The sequence below is a fragment of the Apis mellifera genome, linkage group LG1 (genome assembly GCF_003254395.2).
Source record: "Apis mellifera strain DH4 linkage group LG1, Amel_HAv3.1, whole genome shotgun sequence".
Lineage (NCBI taxonomy): Eukaryota > Metazoa > Arthropoda > Insecta > Hymenoptera > Apidae > Apis > Apis mellifera.
In genome coordinates this window covers 19817382-19842501 of record NC_037638.1, presented here as the reverse complement: position 1 = coordinate 19842501, position 25120 = coordinate 19817382, and the positions used below count along the sequence as shown (strand labels likewise).

The 25120-nt window shown below is 45.0% G+C and overlaps 1 protein-coding gene across 2 annotated transcripts in view; it reads right to left on the bottom strand.

Moving 5' to 3' along the window:
- Positions 1-25120, bottom strand: part of LOC410686 (semaphorin-1A) — a 160921-nt gene that overhangs the window by 118923 nt on the left and 16878 nt on the right. For both annotated transcript variants that reach the window (XM_006571262.3, XM_394163.6), the window contains exon 2: positions 14531-15749. In XM_006571262.3, coding sequence (XP_006571325.1) covers positions 14531-14657 — 127 coding nt within the window. In that variant the 5' untranslated portion in view covers positions 14658-15749. The remainder of the gene's footprint in view (positions 1-14530; positions 15750-25120) is intronic.

Here is a 25120-nt window from a genome sequence, read left to right as displayed (position 1 = left end):
GGGAAGGAGAAAACTATGATAAAACAAATAAATAAAAAAAAAAAAAATACAACGAAATGAAATGTATCCCCGTGGAAACGCGGGATTAGCCAATGGAAGGCCATTTCTTTATACCTCTTCCAGGGATAATAATTATGAAATTGTATCCTGTCAGCTTCTTGCTAACTCACGATACATAATAAATCAAAAGCATAAGCCCACCCCAGAAATAACACACGAATCCTTTGCACTCGCAAATTAATTCATAAAATTCTACCTTCTCTCGTTCGAATTTTCTCGATAATTATTCGAAGAGAGGGGGAGATGATCCCGAGAAAGAAAGTAAACGCGCGAGGTTTACGTCCGTTTCATCGATTCAACTAATTAAATCGTATTTCGGTTGCTTTCGAACAAAGGAATCAAAAGAGGGGAGAAAAAAACGAGTCAAATTACAAAATTAATGATAATAGAATAGATCTCGGTGTACGACTTATAAAAAAAAAACGCAGACTCTTTCGATTCGTCGAAGATACGAATATAACGAAATTCCATTTTCCACGAGAGAAAACTCTCGATGCGTGACGCCGATGATTCAACGGTAATTAAACGGCTAACGACACTCGTCAAATTCATCTCCTGCTACCCATCAATTTTTTTTTATTATTAAAACGGCCGTATTTATAAAGTGCTCTCTTGCCTTTCTTTCCTGTCGTTCGCCGATCGATCGATCAACCCTTTCGACGTCCACTCGCCGTACCCTAAAGGGGCAATCGTAAGGAGAATCGCGATGGAAAGAGTTGGAGTATAAAGCGAGGAGTATAAAGGAGGAACGAAAGAGACGCACGCAACGGTCAGGAAAAGAAGGAAAACGAAAATGGGGGGAATAGAGGGAAGGGGGTCGTAAGAGGCGCACGTGCCCAGACAGCGCAGCAGCGCGGATGCCACGTTCTTAAAGCGTTAAGTACACGCGCCACTATTTCCTCCTCGCTTCTGGGATTAAAGTCGAAAACAGGGAGGGGGAGAAAACCGCGAGGAAAAGAAAAAGAAAAAGGAAAAGAGAGAGAGAAAAGAATGGAATCGGTTAGCGGAGGTGGTGGACGAGGAGAGAAAAGACCTTGGAAAAAAAAAGAGAGAGAGAGATCGGATAGAATTTAGCAGGAACAACGCGTAGTCCAGGCCATGGCAACGTGAACTCGCTCGTGAAGCTCTTGTGCACGCTCGCTATATTTTTATTACGGCGTCCAACCGAATAGACTTTAGACCCGGTAGCCCGGAGTTGCTAATTTCCCAAATAACCGAGAACATAACTGGAAGAGCTGATTCAAAACTCTGGGCCAACTTTTTAAATGCGCACTAGACGGGAAACGAAAAAATCCTGGTTACCTTTTAACCAGGAACGCGCGTTTCCCTCGTAAAAAATACACGGGGGTCCGCGCACAACGTTTTGATTTCGCGCGGATTAAATTTATCGTGAACGTTGCCCTCCAAATCCCACAGAGGATGATTAACCTCATCTCATCGCTTCAAGTATTCGTTTCATATCAAACAGGCCACCGCGTTGCTTTTTTTTTTATTCTTCTTTTTTCTTCTTTCTCTCTCAAAACGCGAGGACATGTCGAATTTCTTTCTCGTACAGCGTTTTCGTACAGCGAATTAAGCGAATGTCGATGCTGAAGAGAGAGAGAGAGAGAGTAGAGTAGTACACGCCGATATTAATAAAGCACCGGTGAGTAATGGATTTTTGAAATCTTCATTTCGTATTCTCTTCTCGAGTCGAAATTGGTTCTTTGAAGAGAACTTGATACAAAGTTTCAAACCGGAAAACATACACGATGTTGATTTTTCGAAAACTGCGTTTGCATACTGCGTACTATATACATAAATCGATGACAAATTTTACGCGATAAAGATAAATAAAACTTGGAAATTTGGAAAGCTCCCATTTCCAATTAAGAAGTCCATATCACTTTCCAAACAGGCAAGGTTTATTACAACCGATCGTAGATAGTTTCGTTCTTCTCGAGAGAAGAGTAACACGCGTGGAGGACGAGTAGCAGCGACTGCTTCACTTATCCCACAGTCGTACAATTTGCATGATGAGACGGTAAAGCCGGATTGGGCCGGCTCGTCCCGAGAACGGACCCTTCTCCCCCATTCCCCTCTCCTTCCCCCCCCCTCTCCGCCCCCCTCCTCCCAACCACGCTCCAGTTCGCCGTCCGTTTTGTCTCTTTCGTACTCTCTTTCATCATTTCGCAGCAGCATCCCTCTATCTTCCTCCTCTCGCTCCGTAACTTGCAGCCGAACATCCGTTATCTCTCTCCGGAGCACATAGCTTTTCCATAATCTCTCTCAACTATTCTGCCTCCCCGAAGAGATAGAGACAAATATATGTGCCCGCGCTACGGACGGAGAAAGTCGTAAAAGAGGGATGGCGGAGGAGTGGCGCGGAACAACGACAAAATTTTATCGACGCTCGATGCATCCATTTCCATCTCCACCGAGCTCCACCACTCCGCTATTGGGAATCGAGAATGGGGGAGGGAATGCGTTAGGTTGACACCTCTGGATTAAGTCCTAGCTTTCTTCCACGATAATTTCACGCGCCACTCCCTTAATTATGTACGCAGATGACGAAATCAAACAACGAGGCCAGCACACGCCTCTCGAGATCCCCGCATCGCAAGCAAATTTATTGCCCCTCCCCGCGAAAATGCGATGCGATTCGAACAACAATTAAACGAGTCGAGTTTTTCTCCTTCCCTCCAATTCCATCCCTCTTTCTCTCTCCGATATAGATATAGGCTTTGTCCTATCGCGAAATGCCAGACGAACCACGACCTTCCAAAGTGCGGCGACGGTGAAAAAAGAAAGGAAAAAAGAAAATCGAAAAAGGGGGAGAGAATAGCGGCGCACAGAGGGGTACAAATGGATCGTTGGTTAACGCGATTTCGCGTGTAAAGGTCAGCCCGTGAAAGAGTAGAGAGGAAGGACGTGGAATAATGCATTGGGCATGGAGGATCGGTTCAAAGGGAATAAGCACGGAGGGAAGAAGGAAAGAATTGCAGAGCAGGGCGGGTAATCGGTCGAATTCCAAAGAAACTCACCGTGGTTCCTAGACACGGGCCATCGACATGGAGCTCGCGTGCTGGATTAAATTAAGTGGATTACTAAAACGAAAAGGGAGATGGGCGAAAGTAAGAGGGACGACAAATTCCCCGACGCGCTACCAATGGATATACATGCCCCGTCCAACGCGAGGGGGAATGATATTGGAAATGGCAATCGGTGTGGAGCTATCGTGCCACCACCTTTGTTCCTCCGCCGCGTATTACTACGGCAAGACTTCGAGTGATGCCGGAACAGACGGATGACACGCCTCGAAATGTCTCCACGAGTTTCTCTCCCGATACCGCGCGCTTTCGTGTACTCCACAGACACGCAGGTAGCGGATAATCGTCCCTCAGGGCAAGGGAACAGATGCGCGCCAGCCTGTTTCAATAATGGAAACTATCGGGGTTATTCGCCTCCATCGTTTTAACGTTTGGCGCGAGTAACGAGAAGGGGCAGGTGAAACGACAGTGAAACTTGTTTCGCATTCGTATTTCGTGGATATGAATAACGAATGAAAATGTATCGTAGGTGCAACGGTTTCGAGAATATAATTTTTATATACGTTGAAAAGATCGTAGAGTAACGTAACGCGATGACTTGAAATATCGTCGAGATTCGAGAATTTCGAGAAAAGACACATTAACTTCGCGAATTTAATTCTCGTGATGGTTTAGGACCAAGTTTACCTACTTGAGGTATCTGTTCAAGTAGTTTTCTCGAAGGATTGAGCACGGCTGATAAATTCTCAACAAGCCAAAGTCGGACAACAGTCTTAGTCGTGTTATTCTCAACTCCACTTAAGCTAAGATGGTCAAAGACAATCGCATAAGTTTCTACCTACCGAGGCGCAAACGAAAATCGCACGAAAGTTTTTTTTCTTCCTTTCCTTTCTTTTCTTCCTTTCGTCCTAAAAACCGTTCTCCTTCCGCGTTTATTAAATTCGATCATTAACTGGATTCACAAAAAATAATTGCAATTCTCGATGAGTGACAAAGAGAAGAAAAAAGACGAACGAAATAAAGAGTAAAGGAAATAAAGAGGAGGAGGGGGACAAGAAAGAACAGTGACCCCCCGAAATGTCGAAGCCGTCGTCTTGGTCGGTGGCATCATCATCGTTGCGCGTGCATAACTTCGTACTCTCTTGGCTGTGCCAGCAGCCGGCAAGGTATTGATCGGCTGAACCCACGAGGACCACATGGCGACTCCAACTTCGTGCGACTTCGTGCGAGACCGGCACTCCTCGTACCTAACATGGCGCCCGTAGGCGGTCACGTGGTCACCACCCCCTCACCCACACGACTACCACTGAAACAGCGAGCGCACTCGACCACCACAAGGGATATATGCAGTCACCAATTCATCTCTCTCTCTCTCTCTCTCTCTCTCTCTCTCTCTCTCTCTCTCTCTCTCTCTCTCTCTCTCTCTCTCTCTCTCTCTCTCTCTCCCTTTCTCCGACTGTCGTTCTCGTTTTCTCCCTCTTCCCTCCTCTTTCTCTCGCAGACCTCTGTCCTCTTCAAGGCTGGGTTAAATATTTACACGGCCAGGTTCAATGATATTACACCCAAAATTTTGACCGCGTCGCGATAATGAGAAAACTGTCCATTCATTTGTCGCTCGTGTAGCGAGCAACATTGAAAAAAAATTGACTCTTTCCCTTGCTCGAGTATTCAACATTTCTGGGCCAGGAATCGAATTTCCCCATTTTTCATCCCCGATTTTACGACAGCTCCAAGGCAAAAATACCGGTAGTCGTGTCATTCGAAGCATATGGCTCGTTTCTCTTCTACAAAATGATCCGACAACCAAATAGATCCTCGGCCAATCCGACTTCGTTTTCGGCTCATTTTTCCTCGAAACCGCTGTTCGTTTCGGTTTTTTTTTTCTTTCTTTTTCCTTCCTTCCTTCCTTTCTTTCTTTCTTTCCTCCTCTCCCGGCATCTCTTCTCTACAATTTTCCGGGGAGCGCTTATATAGAAGGTTGGTAGACCGTAGCCCGGCTGTTTAACGTGTTCACTAACTCTTCCAAGAAGGAAACGAGTCGACTTTTAGCCGACTCCTTCAAAGTTTGGCTTAATTAATGAAACGAAAGGAGGTCTGAATTTTTAACCCCGCCAACTTGCCTCGTGAAATGGCGGCGAGACACCTTATACATAGATATCAGAGGACACCGTCCAACGGAATCATCGTTGGAACAATATACTTTCTCTTCGATTAAACCGTGCTATTCCAATTGAAAGGAGACGTAAACCTTGTAAGCGCTACATCAAATTTCCACATTCGAACGCGATCCAGTTTCCTTTGAAACGCGATCGACTAAACTCGATATCTGTCTCCATCTTTCGCATCGTCCATCCCTCTCCACTCTTTCTTCTTTCTTCTTCTTTTTTTTTTTCGCATACCTGCTCTTTCCTAGCAGGAATCGGGGCATTACAATCCTGTGGGGATGCACACACGACTGGTCGATCGGTACGTGTGTATCGGACATCTTAAGCCACGATATTAGGAGGATGCTCCTAGAGAAAGAGCAACCGAACGAGGGAGAGAGAAAGAGAGGGAGGAGAAATGCAGGAAGGGAGAGAAAAGAGGGAGAGAGAGAGAGAAATGTTTCGGGTACTCCCGACTCCAAGTATCCTCCGGACACCCTCCATTTGTCCCTCCACGTTCCCTCCCTTGGCTATCTCACGACTGACGCATCGTCCTGCGACAGAACAGAAGGGAGAAAGAGAGAAAGAAGCAACGATCGATCTCTCGGAATGCCAGTCGTACCGATTGAAAAGCTTCTGATTCGTGACTCGGAGGAGGGGGGCAGGGCGAGAAATCCTAGCTCTGGAGGAGGTGAACGAGTCAACGAGCTCGACAAAGCTCGGGATACGAAATCTGCCCCCCTCCTCACGATTTTTAAACGGGGTGACCCGCTCGTTACCAAATATCCCCTAATTCTTTTCGAGCACGTGCAGCGCCCTCGTTTCGGTAAATCGCCGTACAAAAGCCAACCTTGCCTCTCCGCTCTATAAATTCGTATTACGTAGAGAATCGTGGAAAACTTATATATATACCAAGAGGTGCAATTTCACGCGAGGCTACGTGACACGACGCGTGGGTGGAAGAAGCATCGCAGGGGAAAAACACGGGGAAAAGAAGTTGCGCAAGTTGCGCGAGGACGAGGACGTGTCCAAGTCCAAAATAGTGTTTTAGAAATTATTAGACAGGGGAGAGAGAGGAGACAGAGATCGGAAACGAGGGCGACGAGTTTGCTGTTGGTTGGAAAATCATCGCGAGGTTAATAATTATAAGAGTTTATCGATCATTTTCGGAGGTAACGGAGATGCAAATTAATAATATATATATACGTGTATATCAAATTAATAATTTCAACGAAAGGATCGTGTATACACTAGCTTGTGTGACCAGACTACGTGGCGTGGTGACGCATCCTGCGGGATACTCGAGAGACCGATCGATCTCGTTGGATACGAGTCACCGACTGCGGCAATGACCGCCGCTGGGGCAAGCCTTTAAGCCGATATTTTTGATTTTTTATTATTATTATTTTTCCTCGTTAACCAAATGATCAAACATTTTTCTGAAAAATCCAATAATACGCGCCAAAAATTATTAAAAAGAATGGAATAGGCGTGACATAAAGTGTCAAGATATCGAATTTGTTTACCGTCGAAATAAATAAAACGAAATAATTGCTGTAATTACTTTTACTGCAACGAAAAAAAAATTCTCCTAGATTTAGTATTACAAACACTGTACGCGACCAGGTAATCCAAAAATGATTCTCGATCCTGTCCAAATTAATTAACCCGGTACGCGGTTGCGGTCCCCTGTGGAAATTTCCGTGAAATTGGCGAAGGTTGAACGATGAAAACCATAGATCGAGCTCAAGCTTTCCGGCTTAATGGAAGAGTTCCATTAATACTTGGCGGAGAATCGTGACGGAAAAATGATTCTCCTATGTAATGATATCGGGAATGGGCCCGAAATAACGCGTGAAACGATAGGTCAACGATCGCGATGAAAGTATTCCGCTAAAACTTCTCCCCCTCCCCAAAAACTCGTCGTCGGAGCTTGTAAGTTTCGGTGGCTGCCGTGAAAGCGCTTCCATTCCCTAATTAACGCACGAGAGCACACGGCCGAGGGGCTAGGTCGGCTAAGTTTAAAGTCGTCCTGGGGATCTTGTGTAATCTGCGAACATTTGCAGGTGAAACGACTACGCTTTCGCGAGGAAAAAGTCGGGTGGGAAATAGAAGAGTCCGGGGAAGGCTCTCTTTAACGCGTTTTCCACCGACGACGACGACGACGACGACGACGACGCGACGACCAAAACTCTGACTGAATTCGGATAAAAAAGGAAAAAGGGAGGAAAGAAGGAAATTACATTCCCTTCGTTCGTCTAGATTCTAGAGTCTTTTCGAGCAAAAAAATTTATCGCGAGACGGTGGATCGAAATTACGATGATAATCGTAATTTTCGCGTATAAACTTTTCCGAGGAGGAAACGATGGAAAGCTTTTAAAGATCTCGCGAAGAGAAAGAGAGAGAGCAAAAAGAGGGCCGAGTGAAAAGGAGAAATGGGGAGGAGGAGGGAAGGCGGCGGACAGCGATGGCGAGGAGGAGGAGGAGGAGGAGGAGGAGGGAGGAGTTGAACCGAGTAGACAGAAGCTCCAAGTTTAGAAACGCAATAGAAAGAGAAACGGGGCGAGGAGGTGGAAGGAGGACACGAGGAGCCACTCGTATTGATCCAGCAGATACGCTCGATTAAACCGCAAATTGCAACGGATTGGCGTAAGTTACAACGTACTAAGACTACTAATACCGTGCGCGGTGGTTTCACCATGGTTCCGGAAGCTGCGCTGATACCGGCGACGGCATCTGAAAATCAACTGACGTGACTCGAGCTGCGTATGCAACGCCCTGTTCCGTGCAAACAACACGCGCCCCATCCGTGTCCGCGTTCCATCCACGGCGAAACAGAGAGACGGGAGGTTGACGCCAACTTTCAAACTATCGGTTAAACTGGATGGCAACGATGCCAACCGGATTATCCGTCACGGTAATTTCATCGGCGGACATTTCAGATTTCGAAGAATCGCGTAATCCCCGCGAAAACCCGGCCAACTAAGAATTCAATTCGAAATTCGATTAAGGACGGGTTGGGTAAATCCACAGCGAAAAACTGAAGGAGCGTATCAACCCTCGGCGATATCGCAGCGTGGACACGCGAAAAGGACGAAGAGGGACGAACGACGCGAATCGTACGAATCGTTCACCAATTACGCCACGGAAAAATCTCGAGCGAAAATCAACAATGGAGAAAAACCGATGTAATTGAGTTTATGAAACTTGTTCTCCGATGTCACGTACGTTTATATCCTCCTCTCCTTTTTTCATCTTGGTACTATGGTTTCTATTTCTCCCTCCCCCCCTCTCTCGCTTTCTCTCTTCTTTCTTCCCTCCCTGCTTATGCCCGGTTATCTCTCGCTTTAACTAGATCAGGTCTCACCTTCGGTATCGCGGTGGTATCGCGGCGCTAATTCGTCGTCGTCGGTGAATTAATTACACGTCGCTTTAGATACCAAGCTCTGTCTATTTGGCAAAGTGCTATTTACCTTTGCCCTCGATTCAAAACGAACTCGACGATTAGTCAAAGGCATAACTAAATATTCAGGGGTTGAGTTACGTCGGTGAAATAAATCCTACTAATTCGTGGGTTAAACGGTCCGAGCTAATGCCCCGTAAATTATCCCTTCTAATGAGAAGAAATTTTTAATGGCCTGTAAAATTGAACACGCCTCGGTCGAGTACCGGAATCGGTGGAGACCGGAGCTGATTCGATTTGCGAAAATTGATTCTTCTTTCTTAAGGCCGATCTTAAGCTTTACGGAAAACCTTTCCGCGGGAAGATGGGGGGAGGCGAGGGATACGATGATGCAATTCTTTCCCATTGAATTTCTCTCACCGCGGATATTTTCCGCGGAAACAACGATCCACCGATCCCCTCTCCCTCTTCCCTCTCCCCAACAAGAATCAACTCCATAAACAGGCGATGGAGAAGGGTTGTTTACAGCGTAAACTACACTTTCATGGCAGCCGTATTACGCATAAGAGAAGAAGAGAACACGCCACCGGTGAAATCCCCGCTTACAGCAATATTTCGTGTATAAAGGAGTATAAAGGAAACAAACGTTTCCAAGTAAATAATCTGTGGCAAAGTGTGCACAGATATTATTCCCCGAAAGATATTCCTCGAAATTTTTTTTTTTTTCGCGCCTGCGTTGCGGAAAAATGCTCGCGACACCTGTTACGATCGATCAACGTCGTTCCCCGTATTATTTCTATTTTATACAGCTCCGAATAACGAATAAAAATTCGTTGTCTTTTCTTCTTCTTCTTTTTTTCTTTTTTTTAAGATCGTTTTCGCTCGGATTCGACGCGACACACGCGCATTACGGCCAATTCGAATCTCGCATTAAACCAGACCGTGGACTGCTAATGGCCCTTTTCGTTTCACCCCGTCCTAGGGGTAAGCTTCCCTCCCCTAGACTACGGGTTGTGTGGCACGCTGCTTTCGGACCCAAATTGATTGGACTGTGAATCGTCCGGTTTGAATTATTCATACTTTGTCCGCCGATAAACCAATTTCTGTAGCGACTGAATCGAGGAGGAAAAGATCGGCCACGCGACGCACGAACGACCAACATCGAGGAACAAAGAGCAGGATGGGGAGAGAAGCAAGGGAGGCGGAAGTGCAATCGTCCTCGAATCGAGAAAGAATGGAACAAGCGTATTCGAATTCCGGGAGGATCGCGGCGAGTCGATTAACGTCCAATGACGAATTTTGCGGATGATGTTTAATCTTATCGATCGATCTAACGACCTGGAACATATCTCGAAAATTCACGACATTTACTTCACGATGATTCAAAGCAACGTAGGGGAAAAAGAAAGAAGAATAAGAAGAAAGAGAGTCTCGTTAGAGATTTTCCCAACGTGTCTTACGTTATCCACACGCTTTCTTGATTTCTTCACCGTTCGTTTTAATATTTTAATTTTAAGGATACGCGATTAATTAAGCACGATTCGTCAATCATTCGATATACAAGAAAAGAAAAAAAAAATTCGATCGAAGAATAAAGAAGAAAACGAAGAGGGATATTAAAAATTCTCTTTTTAAGCACGAGTCAATATACGTACGTACATTGATACACGTCTGTCCGAATAAATTTGGAGAAGTTTGGAAATGGTATGAAAAAAGTCTCGAGCAAGTCTCGAGCCGATAATAAAATCGGCGAGTTAATCGTCCATCCATCGGTGGACGGGGAGGCGCATTGGAGACGGGTGGAAACGATGCGAGAAAGAACTCGATCCAAGTTTCGCGAAGGCAATCGTATTTACGATGATTCCTCATCCCCGGTCGAGCGGGGTCGAGTCAACACCCGCGATAAGAGGACACTTTTACTCGCACTCCAACGAAGAGAAACCGCTCCCGGCAGCCGCGCGCGCCGCTTTTGACCTTTTGCTTTGCCCGGATCGAGGCACGGCGAGGGGGGGATCTTCTCGACAAAAGATTTATGAACCCCTCGGCAATGCCAGTATGCTACTTATTCTATCGTCGAGTATACACTCGAGGTTCACAAAAAATGCGGGGGTGGTATGTACACGCCAACGATCCTCAAAGGGAAATCTTAAAAAAAGGAGCGACCCTCCGTATCGAATCAATCATTCCCAGAGCTCGCGCACCTCGCCAATTGTTCGCCGTTATTAACATTCTATTCGTATTCTTTCTCGCTCGATCCGCGACCAGACGTAATCCAAATTAATCCAGGGGAGGGAAGAGGCCAACGTATTCGAGAATTTCCCGATTAACCAACCTCCCTTTGGTCCACGAGCCTCGCGGATTCACTCTGATCCGCCAAGGTGGAATTACGTACGTAGGTGGACGCGTTCTGAAGCGCGCCTACCAGTCAATTGACACGATTCCCAGTAATTTTAGCCAGTGGTTAGAAGCCGAGGTCAGGTTATACGTGCCAGGTCGCGTACGCGATATACACGAAACTAATCATAATGTATCCTCATCGGTCGAGGGGGAGGAGAGGGGCAGTGCTATGATTGGTCCGTTGCGGTATTCCTCGCTGCCAGATAAAGTTACCGTAATATGGATTAACTGCCCGTTATACCTCGTATTCCGATTCGATGCGCGCATTCGGCCGGCATGTAGTAATGAACTCGGTAACCGGCGTTATACTACCGAACCACGGATTCGCGGTGTCTTTTAATAACGTATCCGCGTGCAGATATTCCCGAGGCGTGGTATCGCGCCAATTTTCCCGTAGTCCTCGTGAATCCAATCAAATTTCGCCCCCAAAATATTATTCGCCCCACCGTCTTCGTTCCTCGAAAGGGAATACAAGTTGGAAAGAGAGGATACGATTTTCGTATGACGAGACGAGATCTCGATTTCGAAACGTCGTGGCGCCGAACACTTCCCGCACCCACCATCCCCAGACTTGATTTACGACGTTTGTTTTTCAACCGCGACGCGGATCATCGTCAACGGCACTCGTGCCGGTCCGTTTTATCCCAGCAACCATTGAAATATATCGTGCATGGTTTTTGCATCGCGAGGCCAACGATCCGAGAGATAAAAAACGCATGCGCGCACCGTGGAGGAGAAGGGGGAAATTTTTGTTTTTTCGTCGTAGCCTCGAAACGAATTGCTACGTACGACGCAGCGATGGTAAATACAGGATGTAATCGGGATGTAATTGGCCAATCGTGTTACCGTGTTGCCCCTTGAAACCGAAAGAAAAAATAAGCATCGGATTGCGTGTCCATGGAATCGCAATAAACAGCGGGTGGAAAACGGCTGCATCAGCGGGAACCGTGTCCCTTCGGATGCCCCCATAACGGCAATATGCATTTCCCGGTGATTACAATTTCGGTTCTGCGGCGTGGTTTTCCCTGTTGTAGAATTAGCAGAAATTCTGACTCAGTGAGCAAAACAGCGCTGTTCCCGCAATGCCAGTGGCGTATTAATAACACGTGCTTCGTGTAATTTCAATTCCTGCCGCACGTTTCGTCGCGGTGCGCTTCGATTCTCCCCGTTATTGGAAAATAATACACGAACGAAATTCATAACGGCCTAATGAGCTTACGTTACGGCCTACCGATGCCGTATCTCTCTATCGCTCGTATTATCGATTCGTCTAAAAAAATTCCCCTTTCGAAACGCGATCCCCTACTATTATCCACTAACTACACTGTGGATAAAAAATTCGTAGAATAAATTCTGTTTCTTTCTACGAATTCTGTATAATGATAAAAATTCGATTATGATTAATAATATCGCGTGTAATCACAATTTTCGCGAAACACTTGTTCTTAATTGTCGACACACATGTGTCCGTTTTAAAATTGTCACTGTCACTACGAATCTGAATGATAATTCAATAACGGGGAACATTTTTATTTGAACGGCAAAATGGAAATAATTGCAGCGATTTTTGTCGATATCGGAAAACAAAAGAAAAAACAAGACGAATTTTTTATCCACTAATATAAAACGCGTCACTAATATTTTATACTAAGTCCTGTCGAGTTACAACAATTATTAAAATTGTTATTTTCGTCAGTGGTGTCTCTTGCCCTTTACCCTTTATTACTCGCGTCAAATTCTTCACAATCCCTTCTGTTTCCTCGAGAATTTTTCTCCATTCATTTTTCACGTTTTAACTCGCCAGACGGGTGTAAAAAGACCTAAACCCGTCCGTCCCGTTAACGTTCGATAAACACACGAGCTACGAAGGCAACAAGTGCAGTCGAGTCAATGCCAAGAGTTCATCGATGCAAAATCGACGGTGAAAAGAAAGGAAGAGGAGAGAGAAAGAAAGAAAAAAGAGAAAAAAAAGAAAAAAAATCTATCTACGCGTCTAATGCATTCTCACGGTTGAAAGATAGAAAGAAGGTAGAAAAACTACTGTACCGGATAGAAGATAGAAGAAGGCGGTGAAGCGTTCGCCTATCGGTCGACTATCTTCGAGGGCAACGTCACGAAGCTTTTCATCGGCGGGGCGACGCCATGTCTGCACACGCTATGTGTGTCACGGGTGTGCAGACTGGCGTGCGTAAAGACACGCGATGAAACGATGCACTCGATTCGATGCAATTTATATCTCGCTCTTTCTCTCGCCAAAATATCCTACGAAAGAATGATGGATGCTGCATGTCGGTCGCGAGTATATACCACTGCGAAACACGCCGAGTGCCGTTAAGGTCGAGTACCTCGAATGTAGGACACTTGGTGCTCTTTGTACTCTTTCTTCTTCTTCTTCTTCTTCTTCTCTCGACGGATCTCTCGATACGCTTTCGCCCTTGACAACGAGCATCGCCATCGCGCGAAAATACCATCCATCATTCTTTCCTTCCGAATCGAAGATATCGATCGATGAACACGCGCTCGTCACGCCTTTGTGATTCGACTACGCCTTAATTCGTCACGTTCGAGTTTTCTTTTCCCCCCCTACTTTTTCGCGAAATTAATCGATTTATCGGCAGATAACGAGGAAGGTAAATCGCGAGGAAAAGAAAGAAACGCGGTATCGATACGTTTTTTTTTTCCAAGAACCACGGTTATATCGTTTACTTTAATCATTTAAACGGGACACCGGTTGATCGATATATTTATATTCTTTCCTAGTATCCGTATCCTAGGGAGTATGGTTATGTCACTGATTAGGGTTTACAGTCACCGGGTTGCACATACAGCTCCCCTCGCTAGGGGGTGAAACAATACCGAGTGGGGGAAGGTCCATGACCCTGCACCCGGTGTAACTTCCGTTCCGCATCGTTGTTCGGCTACTCGACGTGCACTACCCGAGCAAACGAGAATATAAAATTATCTTCTCGACCGTAAAATAACCGAGAGAGAGCAGCTTTTGCGAGTATTTTAATTCGCGTTCGAGCGTAACCGGACGAATGCTGTACTTTTTTCCTTTTTTTTTTTTTTTTTGTTACTCGAGGATATAGCGATTCTCATTATCCGATCGATCATCCGAGAATAAAGATTTCTAAATATAATCGTGAAGCGGAACGAAAATGTTAAATTGGATTATTCGCGATTTTTCGTGACTTCGTCGAATTTGTTGACGAGGACGCGACGTGCGATAAATTGTACACGAATATATCAGTTTGAAAACAAACGTTTTGTTTTCGTGTCGTTCCGTGCGCGATAACTTTAGTCGTTACGTATCTATCTTTATGGATTCTTGGAACTCGATCGAACCACTCGCGACAATGTAAACAACGAAGTCGAGGTTTTTTGTCGAACGGACGATGACGCATCGCGGACAAGAAACACCACTATGGGAAACGTAATACGTCTTAAATAAAACTAGGAATAATGTGAAAAGATAGAAAAATGCAAGGAACACTCACCGAGTTGGACGTACATCTTCGGCCTGATGTTTTCCTGCCACGCTGCGAGGACGAGGGTGACAGTGGCGACAACGCACCAACAGGATAACACGGGGTGCATCCTCGTTTCCAAGATGGTACGCCTCATCTTCTCTCGGGTGGTTCGAACGACACCGAAAACGTGCCAGGATTCGTAGTCTCCTCCGTAGATCACGAGAAAAAAAGGAGAAAGATCCTCGGTAACTCACGAATACCGCACCAACCACCGGCACTCTTTTTTACTCCCCGTTAGCAAGCACAGGCTCCGACGTAACAGCGGAAGGAGAAAGGACGTGTTTCTATCACTCTCTTTTTCCTCCCTTTCTCTCCACTCACTGCAGCAGAACGTGCGAGGGTGCCGCAGTCACGTGCAGCGTGTTCCTCGTCGTTGTCGCAGTCGTTGTCCTCCAGCTCTGCTCACGCATGTTTCCTTGCGGACGACCGGCTTCCTGATCGCGCACATTCACGAGATCGAACGCGGCGTGCCCGCACGCACCTCGACGGATCCGAAAATCGGCGATCGAAAAAGGGACGGGGAGAGGTATTTGGGTGGGAGGTAAAAGAGAGGCGGCAAGAGAGGTGAAGAGAGCGAGCGAGCGAGCGAGAGAGAGAGAGAGAGAAGGCGCGTGCGTGTACGCGAAAGAGGTAGGCAACGACGAATCGGCACACGTACGTAGATACGCGATCGTGGTATGCGTTTATACCGATGCACCGCGCGACCAGACGACACCAAACGCAACCAACCACTTGAACGATCCGTAACTCACGGCGGTCGCCGTCACACTGACAACGCGCACCACCACGACAGGTGACACGCGCCCCCCACTACGCGCCGCCCCACCACCGAACAATCGGCCGGCGCAGGCGCGTCGACAATGCTGCGCTACGTTTTCTACAGCGGTCGCGTGTGCGTGCCTACGCGCCTCCACCGCACGCACACGTACCTCTTACGCACGTGGGTAGGAGTAAGAGGCACCGGCACGGAGAATATAGGGGGCAGTGGATGGAAAAAGGGGAAGGAAATCGAGGGGAGATAGAGGTATACAGGAGACACCGGGCAAGCGCCGATTTTCAACCCCACCACCCCCGCGACACGATCACGCCGTCGTTCTTGTCGACGTCCTCGTCGTCGTCGTCGCCGTCGCCGTCGCCGTCGTCCTCCTCGTTGATATCTCGTCGACGCTATTGCAGCGCCGCCAATCTGAAATGAGAAAAAGAAAAATTAGAACCTGTTCCGACAAGATTCTCCGACGCTTTTTCAAAAAAAGAAGAAAGAAAAACACCTCCCTCTGACGACCGATAACCGCGATAACGCGCATCGATTAAGAAAAAAGAAAAAAAAAAGGGAGGAGGGATTTGAATGCAAATGTATTCCAAATATATATATATTCGTATATCCGTTTCCACGCTAGATTATTTCCCTCTTCTCGCGAGAATGACCGATTATCGTTCACCAACGTGACATAATTATTTTAAGGTTCACGTCCAAGCGAGGCGAGGATTTAAATTATCCCATTGTTACGTGTACTTTTTCACCGGATTCCTCGGTATTATTTCTTGACCTGAATTTCAGCCGAAACCGTTTGCGCCAGCACGAATTTTATCACGCTTTATTTGCTCGAGGGTGCTGAGAAGGCGTAATAAACGTGTGGCTAACGATCACCTCGTTACGTGGCCCACGTATACCAAGTTTTACGAATATTCGTGAAAAGATGGCCTCTCCTGGTCGCATCAGGAGAGATATCAAAAAAAAAAAAAAAAAAAACGTTGTGTTTATTTATTTAATAAAGATACTCGATCGACGTCCCTGCGTACCAATGATTTCCATCGATATTTCTATCTTTCTCAGGGAGAAAGAGAAAAAAAAAGGAGAGACGATTATTCCATACGCAATGAAATCGCAAATATCCGAGGGCGCAAAAAGAATTAAAACGCGCTCGTCGAAATATATATTTCCTCGGCAATCGAAGATTCGTAAACATTCTGAGAAAATTATCGGATCGGACAAATGAAACTGATGAAATGATCGTTGCTTGCGTTTAAATAAAATAAAAAAAAATAAGAAAAAAAAAAAAAACAAGCGGAAAGAAGATTGAACGAGATCGAAGCTAGCGAACGAAACAGCGAGGAAAATCCGCACCGAGTTTTTCGTTTGCGAGAGTTTGCCAGAGGCACGATAACCACGTTATCCCGAACACCGGTGGATGTTGGGCAAATTTTCCCTATAGTTATCTGTATGCGGCAGTCGTATGCAACGCCGACGACGTTGACGGTGTTCATTAATTTGGTGAATTAAAAGTAGCAGGGCGTACGTCGAACCCCTAATTCCTACGCCCGTGATTGGTCGTACGTAGAGCAGGGAGCGTGTGCATCGTGGCCAGAGTTTGATGCGTTCGGCGAGACCATCCCCCCTCCCACGCACTACGTAGAAATACGTAGTAGTAGTAGTATATAACGCTAGGCGCGCGCTCTTTAAAACGTTATTCGGTTGGAACGGTCAGTGATGCGAGAGAATAATGGACAATGACCAATGAAATATTAATAAAAACAAAAGGAAGGGCCGGCGAGCTTTTGCTGACGGCGGAAATAACCGTAACGATTTCTCGTTATAGTCCCCGATATCTCGCGAAAAGAGATAATCCTCTACGTTCTACGTACAAAGCGAAGCTTACATTATATCTCGTCGACATGGGCGATATATATCTTTTGCCGCTTTCACTTCAAAGACTTTTTCCCGGCTAACAAGCTTAACGGGGCGTATCTTGATCGAAATGGAATTATCCGTTAATGCCGCGATATTTATTCATTTGGTAACGCGACAAATTGACGCGTTGGAAACGAGGTGTAAAATATCGATCGCTTCCCGATCTCCCGTCAACGGGAGAAAAACCGGGCCGACGAGTTCGACAACGACGACGTGTCATTGAATTATTTGGTTGCAAACTGGAAAACACAAAGCCCAGTTTGCATGCCAACCCGTGCAAGCTTTTGTTTCCCCGTGATTCTTACTTAAAAGCCATGCATAGAGGCCGATCAAAGGCAATAGAAGGAAAGATGCCGAGCGGTGGATTGAAAAGGTGCGTGTAAGGATCCCGTTCGAGAAGGGCGCGAGAGACGCTCGCCCCTTGGGAGGTACTGACTTTGTCCATCCTTCTGCTTAATGTTACACAGCTCGCGCTCTCTGGACGTCGAAGAACATCGCGTTGGTTGCATTGCACCGATATCGCGAAAGATGTTGAAAGGGAAGGGGAAAGGATCGATTCTCACCCGCCACGGTAAGAAAATATTCCTCGAGAGTGAAGCGCGATTTATTATTTAACTCGTTTGTCTCGTTTTCTTTCTCTTTTTTTTTTCTGCAAATTCCACCGCGTTTTCCATTTGAATAAAATTTTTCTCCAACACGCGTATATCTTCCGATCAGAAATTCTATCGTATTTTTATTAAGGGGACTCGGTTAAAAATCTGATGCGTTGATATCTTCCAATTACAACAATAACCAGTAACGATAACAATGGGTCCCGCTTCCATCGATTTTTATACAAAATACACACGTTCTTCTTTTTCATCGCGCGCGCATTTCCATTTCCCCATCGAAGAAGGGAACGGTTAAATCGTGTTTCACCGTTCGCATAGGAAATGTAGGTTAAAAAAATAAAAACCCATAAAATCGTCCCGCGAGAGTGCTTGCCTGCGATTCGATTTTTGGCCGGGGATATCGGTGGAGAAAAGAGGGTGGAGGAGGAAAGAGTAGTAGCGGCAGTCTGTCCGTATTCCCAGAAAAAGAAAGGCGGCCGAGAGGAGAAGAGGACGAGAAGGGATCGATAGCCGAACAACGGGGAAAATCCCGATGGAAAACGCGTGGAAAACGCGGATACGTTGCTCTGGCACTCGTCACGAAGGGTGAGAGAGAGAGAGAGAGAGAGAGAGAGAGGAGGGGGGCAAAAGTCGCGACAGCAGCCAGTCGAGCGATCGAAGGGCGTGGAACAAAACCCAATTAAGTCCGTCGAAGTCCAACTTCCGTCGAGCCGTTACATGGAAAACATTTTCTGGGTGAAACTGGTTAGGCCATTTAAGCTGAGTTCGCGTATAGCACGGGACCTTATCGTCTCTCAATACCCGGTTAAAAAGGGGGAAAAAAAAAAAATTGATAACGGAAAAAAAGAAAATCTGCTGGACGGTTAAGTTCGTTCAACGCGCATGCTACTGTGTGCGAAAAAAATTTTGAATTTATGGTGGGAAAGAAAAGGCAAAAGAAAGGAGGGGAGGGGGAGAAAAGAAAGAAAGAAAGAAAAAAAAGTACGTATCCCATTGTTTCGTTCGAGAACCGAGTAAAATATTTAATTGCTATTAAAACCAGAAATTTTATATTCCCTTGTACAAATACATATCGAAACCATTATTCGTTATACAATATTTCAATTATCGACCGCTATTCAGAGTTACACGCTATTATCACACGTGAGATTTATATCAAATACCAGCGAAACGAATTACAAGCGCTCAACATTCATTTGTTCAAACAATACAATGTTTGAATACGTTAACTAACGTTAATTTTATAAAGTTCGCGCGATACCGTTTGAATTTATACGACACGTGTTGAAAATCGAGATTGATCGGGAATAATTGAAATTTCCATTTTAGCCAAGAGATAAGATATCTATCCCTCGGTTAAGATAAATGAAAAGTATTTTTACAAGGGGGAAAAAACGCGCGAGACACAGAAATAATCTCTCTCGCGTCTACCTATTTCGTTCTTCGTGAAAACGACAAAATATTTGATGAATCTGACGCGACGTCGAGCCGTTTTTATATAGGTTGTTATCCTCGGGAGATCCGAGGTTAGGTATTCCTCCCGCGCTCTTTTTTTCAACCCTGCCTCGTCAACCCGCTCCAAGGCTACGACCTTCGATTAAAAGCGCTTTCGATTCAAAGCGCTCGACCGCCATCACTGTGAAATCGATATCGCAAGAATGTAACGAACCACGAAAAGATCGGGCGGATATATTTCGCTCGAGGATTATACACACGCGCGTTAAAGGAATTATCGCGTTAAAATTACCCCCCCTTTCAAATTTCCCCTTCCTCTTTGACGTTTTTCGCTTCGATTTATCGTATCCTCCAATTAACAAGGGGAGATAAATCGTCTCTCGATTTGTTTCGCGACAAATAGAAGGAGTGAAAATCCAGGCAAAATCCTTGCGTGGACTTTAAAAAAAAGAAATACTCAAACAACTTTGACCCAGAAAGGAATTACGCCGCCGATTAATTCAAAACGATTTAATCAGTGTATCGAGCAGCTCGCCGCCGACACATTGGCGCGAGATACGATTAGGTGGAAGGTGAGCAACTTTGCGAAAAAAACTTTTTCAATCTATCGAAAGCGCAGCGGGGGGAAAGGAGAAGCATCTTCGCACTCCCCCTCTTCTCGTCCACGATATTTTAATCCCCGATAAACCTTCTACCGCGAATCGAAAAAGGGAGGATACTGGCTAATCGCGACTGTTGGCGATTCAGCTCGCGTCCATTCGATAAATTTCCGTTATGGAGGGGAAGTTGCATCAGAAACTGAAATCACAAAGCGGGTAAAAGGCTGCTCGGAATCGGAAACCGCGCGCATAACGCCAACCTCGACGAAACTTATGCATCATGCATGCGCGCATCTCTCTCAGAGATCGCCCATGGGATAATATGTCGGTCTTCTCAGATTATCGCGCTTGCTAATTTACCCGTTACAGATTCGGGGAATTGATTCGATTCGTTTTATCGTTTCACCCTAACAACCGTAAACAACCCGTGCACGGAGCCGGTTCCAGAACTAAATTGGACCCTCCCCTCCTTAAATTCGCGCCACCCTTCTCGGATAAAGAAAAATAAACGAGGTAATAATCAAGCTACCCGTATATTCTCTTGCCACTGTCCTTATTTCAACCGTGGAATAATTAATTCGCTCCTCTTTTTTTTTCTTTCTTTCTTTCTTTCTTTTGGCTCACTCGTCCTCTTAATGCCTGAATTCTTTATCAACGGTATAAAAGCCAAAAAAAAAAAGCCAAAAAAAAAAGAAGATGGATTACGGTAAAGCGTACTAACATCTCCTTTTTTTTCTTTTTCTTTTTCGCCCAAACGCGGTACAAAGTAAACTAACGTAGAGCGTTGTGTTACGTTGCGAAAAAGAAAAAAAAAGAGAAATAGAGGGAGGGAAAAAAAAATCAAAAAATATACAATAAGGTAATGATAAAAAATAGGAGGGTAACATTTTACCGGGAGAGAGAAGAGAAAAAAAAAAATCAGAATGTGGCCGCCGTTTTTACGAAAGCTCGGGGAAATTCTCATCGCGGTGTACCGGAGAAAGCGGATTCGTGCCGTGATTAGCGACTTCAAATAAAGTAATTTATTTCGCGGAGTGTGGAAGGAAACTCTTTCGAGATAGATAGAGAGAGAGAGAGAGAGAGAGATCTGAAACGGAGTAATGAGCTAGACCGCGTGAAATCCATAAAACAGTTCCCAACACCACCACCACCACCAGCACCGTTTTCTAAGAAAAAGCTTTCTCTCGAGTGGTAACGTATGAATGACTCGTATCCGCGCAGCGAGTTACGCTTGTACAAAGTTGGCGCCAAACTTTTGTGTTTGCACGTGTCGTAACGCGGAACCGCGAAGGAGGAGAGAGAAAAGGAGGGAACGGGAAAGGGTGGAGGACGAGCATGATTTGCGAGACAGGACAATTTCCGCTCGCGGAAACGTGTAACGCACGAGAAACTTTTCGAACTGTTTCAAGGGAGAGATAGAGAGATAGGGAAGCGAGAAAAGATGGACGAAAAGACTGGGAATAGAGAAAGGGGGAGAGAGAAGTTGGAAGAGATTGCGCGGGCAATCGATGAGATAGATGAAGAAGAGGATGCGGCTCGCAGCGTCTCCTTTTCGAGAGGGGAGGGGGGCGCGCCTTAAAATTCCGAGAAATGGGTTAAGGAAGCTCCTCGAATTCGCGGAATATAAATCATTTCCGATGGCAGTAATTCGATTCTCGCGCGTCTCTTCGGATATCCCCTCTTCTCGATATAACCCTACTTTTTGTCCTATTGCACGAAAGGATATTCCGAAGGAATTACGAGCTGGCTTACGAGGAAGGATCCAACCACCAGATTCCACCGATTGATTTGATAACAAAATTTTATGAAAATCATCATCAGCCAATTCCAGGACTCGAAATTCTCGCGTCGAGTATCCGACACGTGGGTAATTAGGAGGAAAAGGGAAAAGTTGCCGATAGAACCGCGACGTTAAATAATAACGAGTTTCGAGCGAGCGGTGGAAAACGCGTAAGTTGGAAAATTGGTGGGAACGATGATTACGTTTCAACTTGTATAACACCAGCGTATACAACACGGAGCGGATTGCTCGAGCGAGCATCAAAATCGGTATTCGATCAACTTTAAAAGCTGGAATATCGATTTGTCCCAGTGACTCCGAAATGTCTTCCGAAACGAACGCGCCAGAAGCGGAGGAAAGGAGGTGGAAGGGAAAAGAGCAGGGATGGGGAGGGAAAGAGAGGGTAAATGGGGAGAAAGGGAGAGAAAGAGCGTCGGAAATTTCAATTTGCCGAGGGTGACAAAACGGCTCGCGACGCCACGAATTGCTACGGCATGTTGAATTCGTAACCGCACTTTTCGCTCTACGTGTACGAAGAAAAAAAGAGGAGGAAAGATCGTGGCTATCGAAGCGAGGTGTGGTTGTGGACGCGTATACACACACACGCGCACACGCCTCGATGGTAGCAAGTATCGGTTGACTTCCGTTGCGCCGAGTCGAAACTTCGTTACATCGTTTCCGAGTCGAAGCGGCGCGCTCCCTGGATTTCTACTCGATTTCTTTCCATCTCTCACCCCTTCCACCACCTCGTTCATCCCTATCACGGCGCCTACCACCCTCGCCTTCGCGTTTCCCCTTTCACGCGATCGACTTTCCATTCGCCAAGAGAAAGAATGTTTCCTCCGCGACGTCGATTCACCGCCCAGGCGGGGAGGAATTGAATTTTGCTGGCTGGATATCACGGTGGAACGATGATTTGCGCGTGCAAATCCGTTTACGACGATTACAATAGCCGTTGGTAACAGACACGCGAGAACAAAAGGTAACTCGAATAAAAGCAAAACTCGTTCCCGCCCATCCTTCGAACCAACGATGGATGGTTAATGCACACCGTACCAAGTTAAACCGTACCCACTCTTTTCTCTCTCCCTCCCCTCCCCTCCCTTTGGAAAAGTTTGCTCCAACACAATTGCGGATATCATTAGCTCTTCAATTTCAAACGATACCTCGATTCCCCGAGATCATATCGCGTACCGTAGTTTAATAATAAGAAAATGGGGAAAAAGATTGTTCCCCTCCCCTCCTCGAGAAACATCGATTCGAATAAAATATCGATACTATGATAATCACATTTATCATTTATTTTTACCTTCAAATATAATAAATCGACCAACGGATTGAAAATTTTTTCGCCAAGGAATATCTCGAAAACATTATCCTTTTATATTTATTTTCCTTTTATAAAGAAACTTTTATGACGTTACTTTCGCTGAAAGGTACATTATGCGATATAAAGTAAATTAACGCGAGATAAATCTCGCGATACGAGGATGAAAATGAATATGAACGCGCATACGATATTATATACGCGACGAGACGAAAATGGAAGTTAACAAGAGTTTCCAAGGCAATTAACTCGGCCCTCGTCACTTTTCTTCGCCTACGCGAAAAAACGTGTACGTATCTTCGGAAAAATCCATCGATTCCTACTATCCCTACGTTTCGCTTACCATGCGGACGGAATAAAAAGAAAAAAAAAAAGAAGAACCCTTCGCTTCCGGTAACCTCGCGACAAAAATAAAACTCCCCCGTCGGCAAAGAAGGAAAGCTACTATTCGCGCTTGTAAACAAATCTATAATATCGTTCGCAGCTTCCTCGAGTTGAAAGCTCTAAAACCTTTGTACGCTAACTTATCTACCATTTTCGAAAAATTAAATTTTATCTTTTTCCCCTTTCTTTTATTTTTTTCAACGATAAATATATAGGAATAAATTAGACGTGATTTTTTTGAATACTGAAAAAAGTATAATTACAGCTTTCGAACTTTGCTTTCGAAAGTCAAATACACGCGTACAATATTGAAATATTTCGATATTTTTCATACACAAGTAATATAATATGCATATGATGTATGAGTGATCAGTATGCAAATAGAAAGAAGCTTTTTTTTTTCGCGTTTATAAACCACCGTTTTTATTCTCGTTTTCTAAAAAAAAAAAAAAAAAAAAAAGGAAAAAGGGAAAAAAAGAAAGAAAACAGAAGGATTTAAAAAAAGATACGCATCGATCGGGAAAAAATCGATAGAACCGAAATTAAACAAGTTAAAGGTATATCCACAAAGTTATCCTTTATTTTTAAAGAGGATCACGGACTCTAATAAACAGTGAAGGTTTTCTCCAGCTCTTTGCCGCGAGTCGAAACTTGCTGCCAACGGCAGAGATTCTTCGTGTTCTATGTCGGTAGCAGCCGACATGAAAAAAGGAGGAAACTTTTCGTCTTGAACCAGTTCAAGGATAAAAATAGAGCTCCCAACGAACGACGTCGTCAACCGGAAACTTATAAGAGGGCCCGGTAAAGTGTTACGCACCGCTTTTTTATCAAACTTTGCGAGTAGATGAAAAACTTAATAATTGGCAAAGTGTTTAATAATCCTATTAAAAAAAAAAAAAAAAAAAAAAAGAAAAAAAGAAATCGAAAGAAACGAATAATTATTTCTTCGCCGTTCTACCATCAAGATATATATCCGGAAAAAGATCTTACGTGTTATTAATTTACCTTTAACGAGTGACTCTCCTCATCTTTCTTTATCTCGATGTATTTCTTTGAAATTATAATTTTATCTTCGCGAAATACAAAAGTTGATACATATTTCATATTGCCTCGTTCTTTTTTTTTCTTTTCTGCAGCATTTTAAAACATTTCCCAGAACTAGATTCCCAACGTAAAATTCGTTAAGCTATCGTTGTCTTAAGCGGCTAAGAAGTTAAGTGACTAAGAAGTGTTTTAATCCTTAAAAAAAATGGGATGCTTGGCTCGGATGAGAAGAAGGTTAGTTGGATCGAGTGATCCATCTCTCATCCAAGTTACCTTATATTTCGAGAAATCTATCCTTAAGAAAGAGAGTCAATTCGATATCAAAATCGAATCGACCCCGTTTTTCAAAATTCCCCCACCCTCTCGTTAACATTCGAGTCGAGCAACATTCATCGCGACAAATGTTTCGCGATAAATGTGCGCCAACGAAACGTCGTTTCTCGTCGAATTACGCGTGTAACCTACATATATACATATATATATATATATAGGGGACATGGGCGTATCGCGAATTCGCGGACGCGAGAAGATTTATGTCTGCCCATCTGCAGGAAATAAAAGCTCGGACCGGGTATTAAACTTCGATTCGACCGATCAAGTAGGCAGCGGTGGGGAACGGATGCGGTGGAGGGAGTGGTGGATGATCGTCAGTGACAAATTGACGGAGT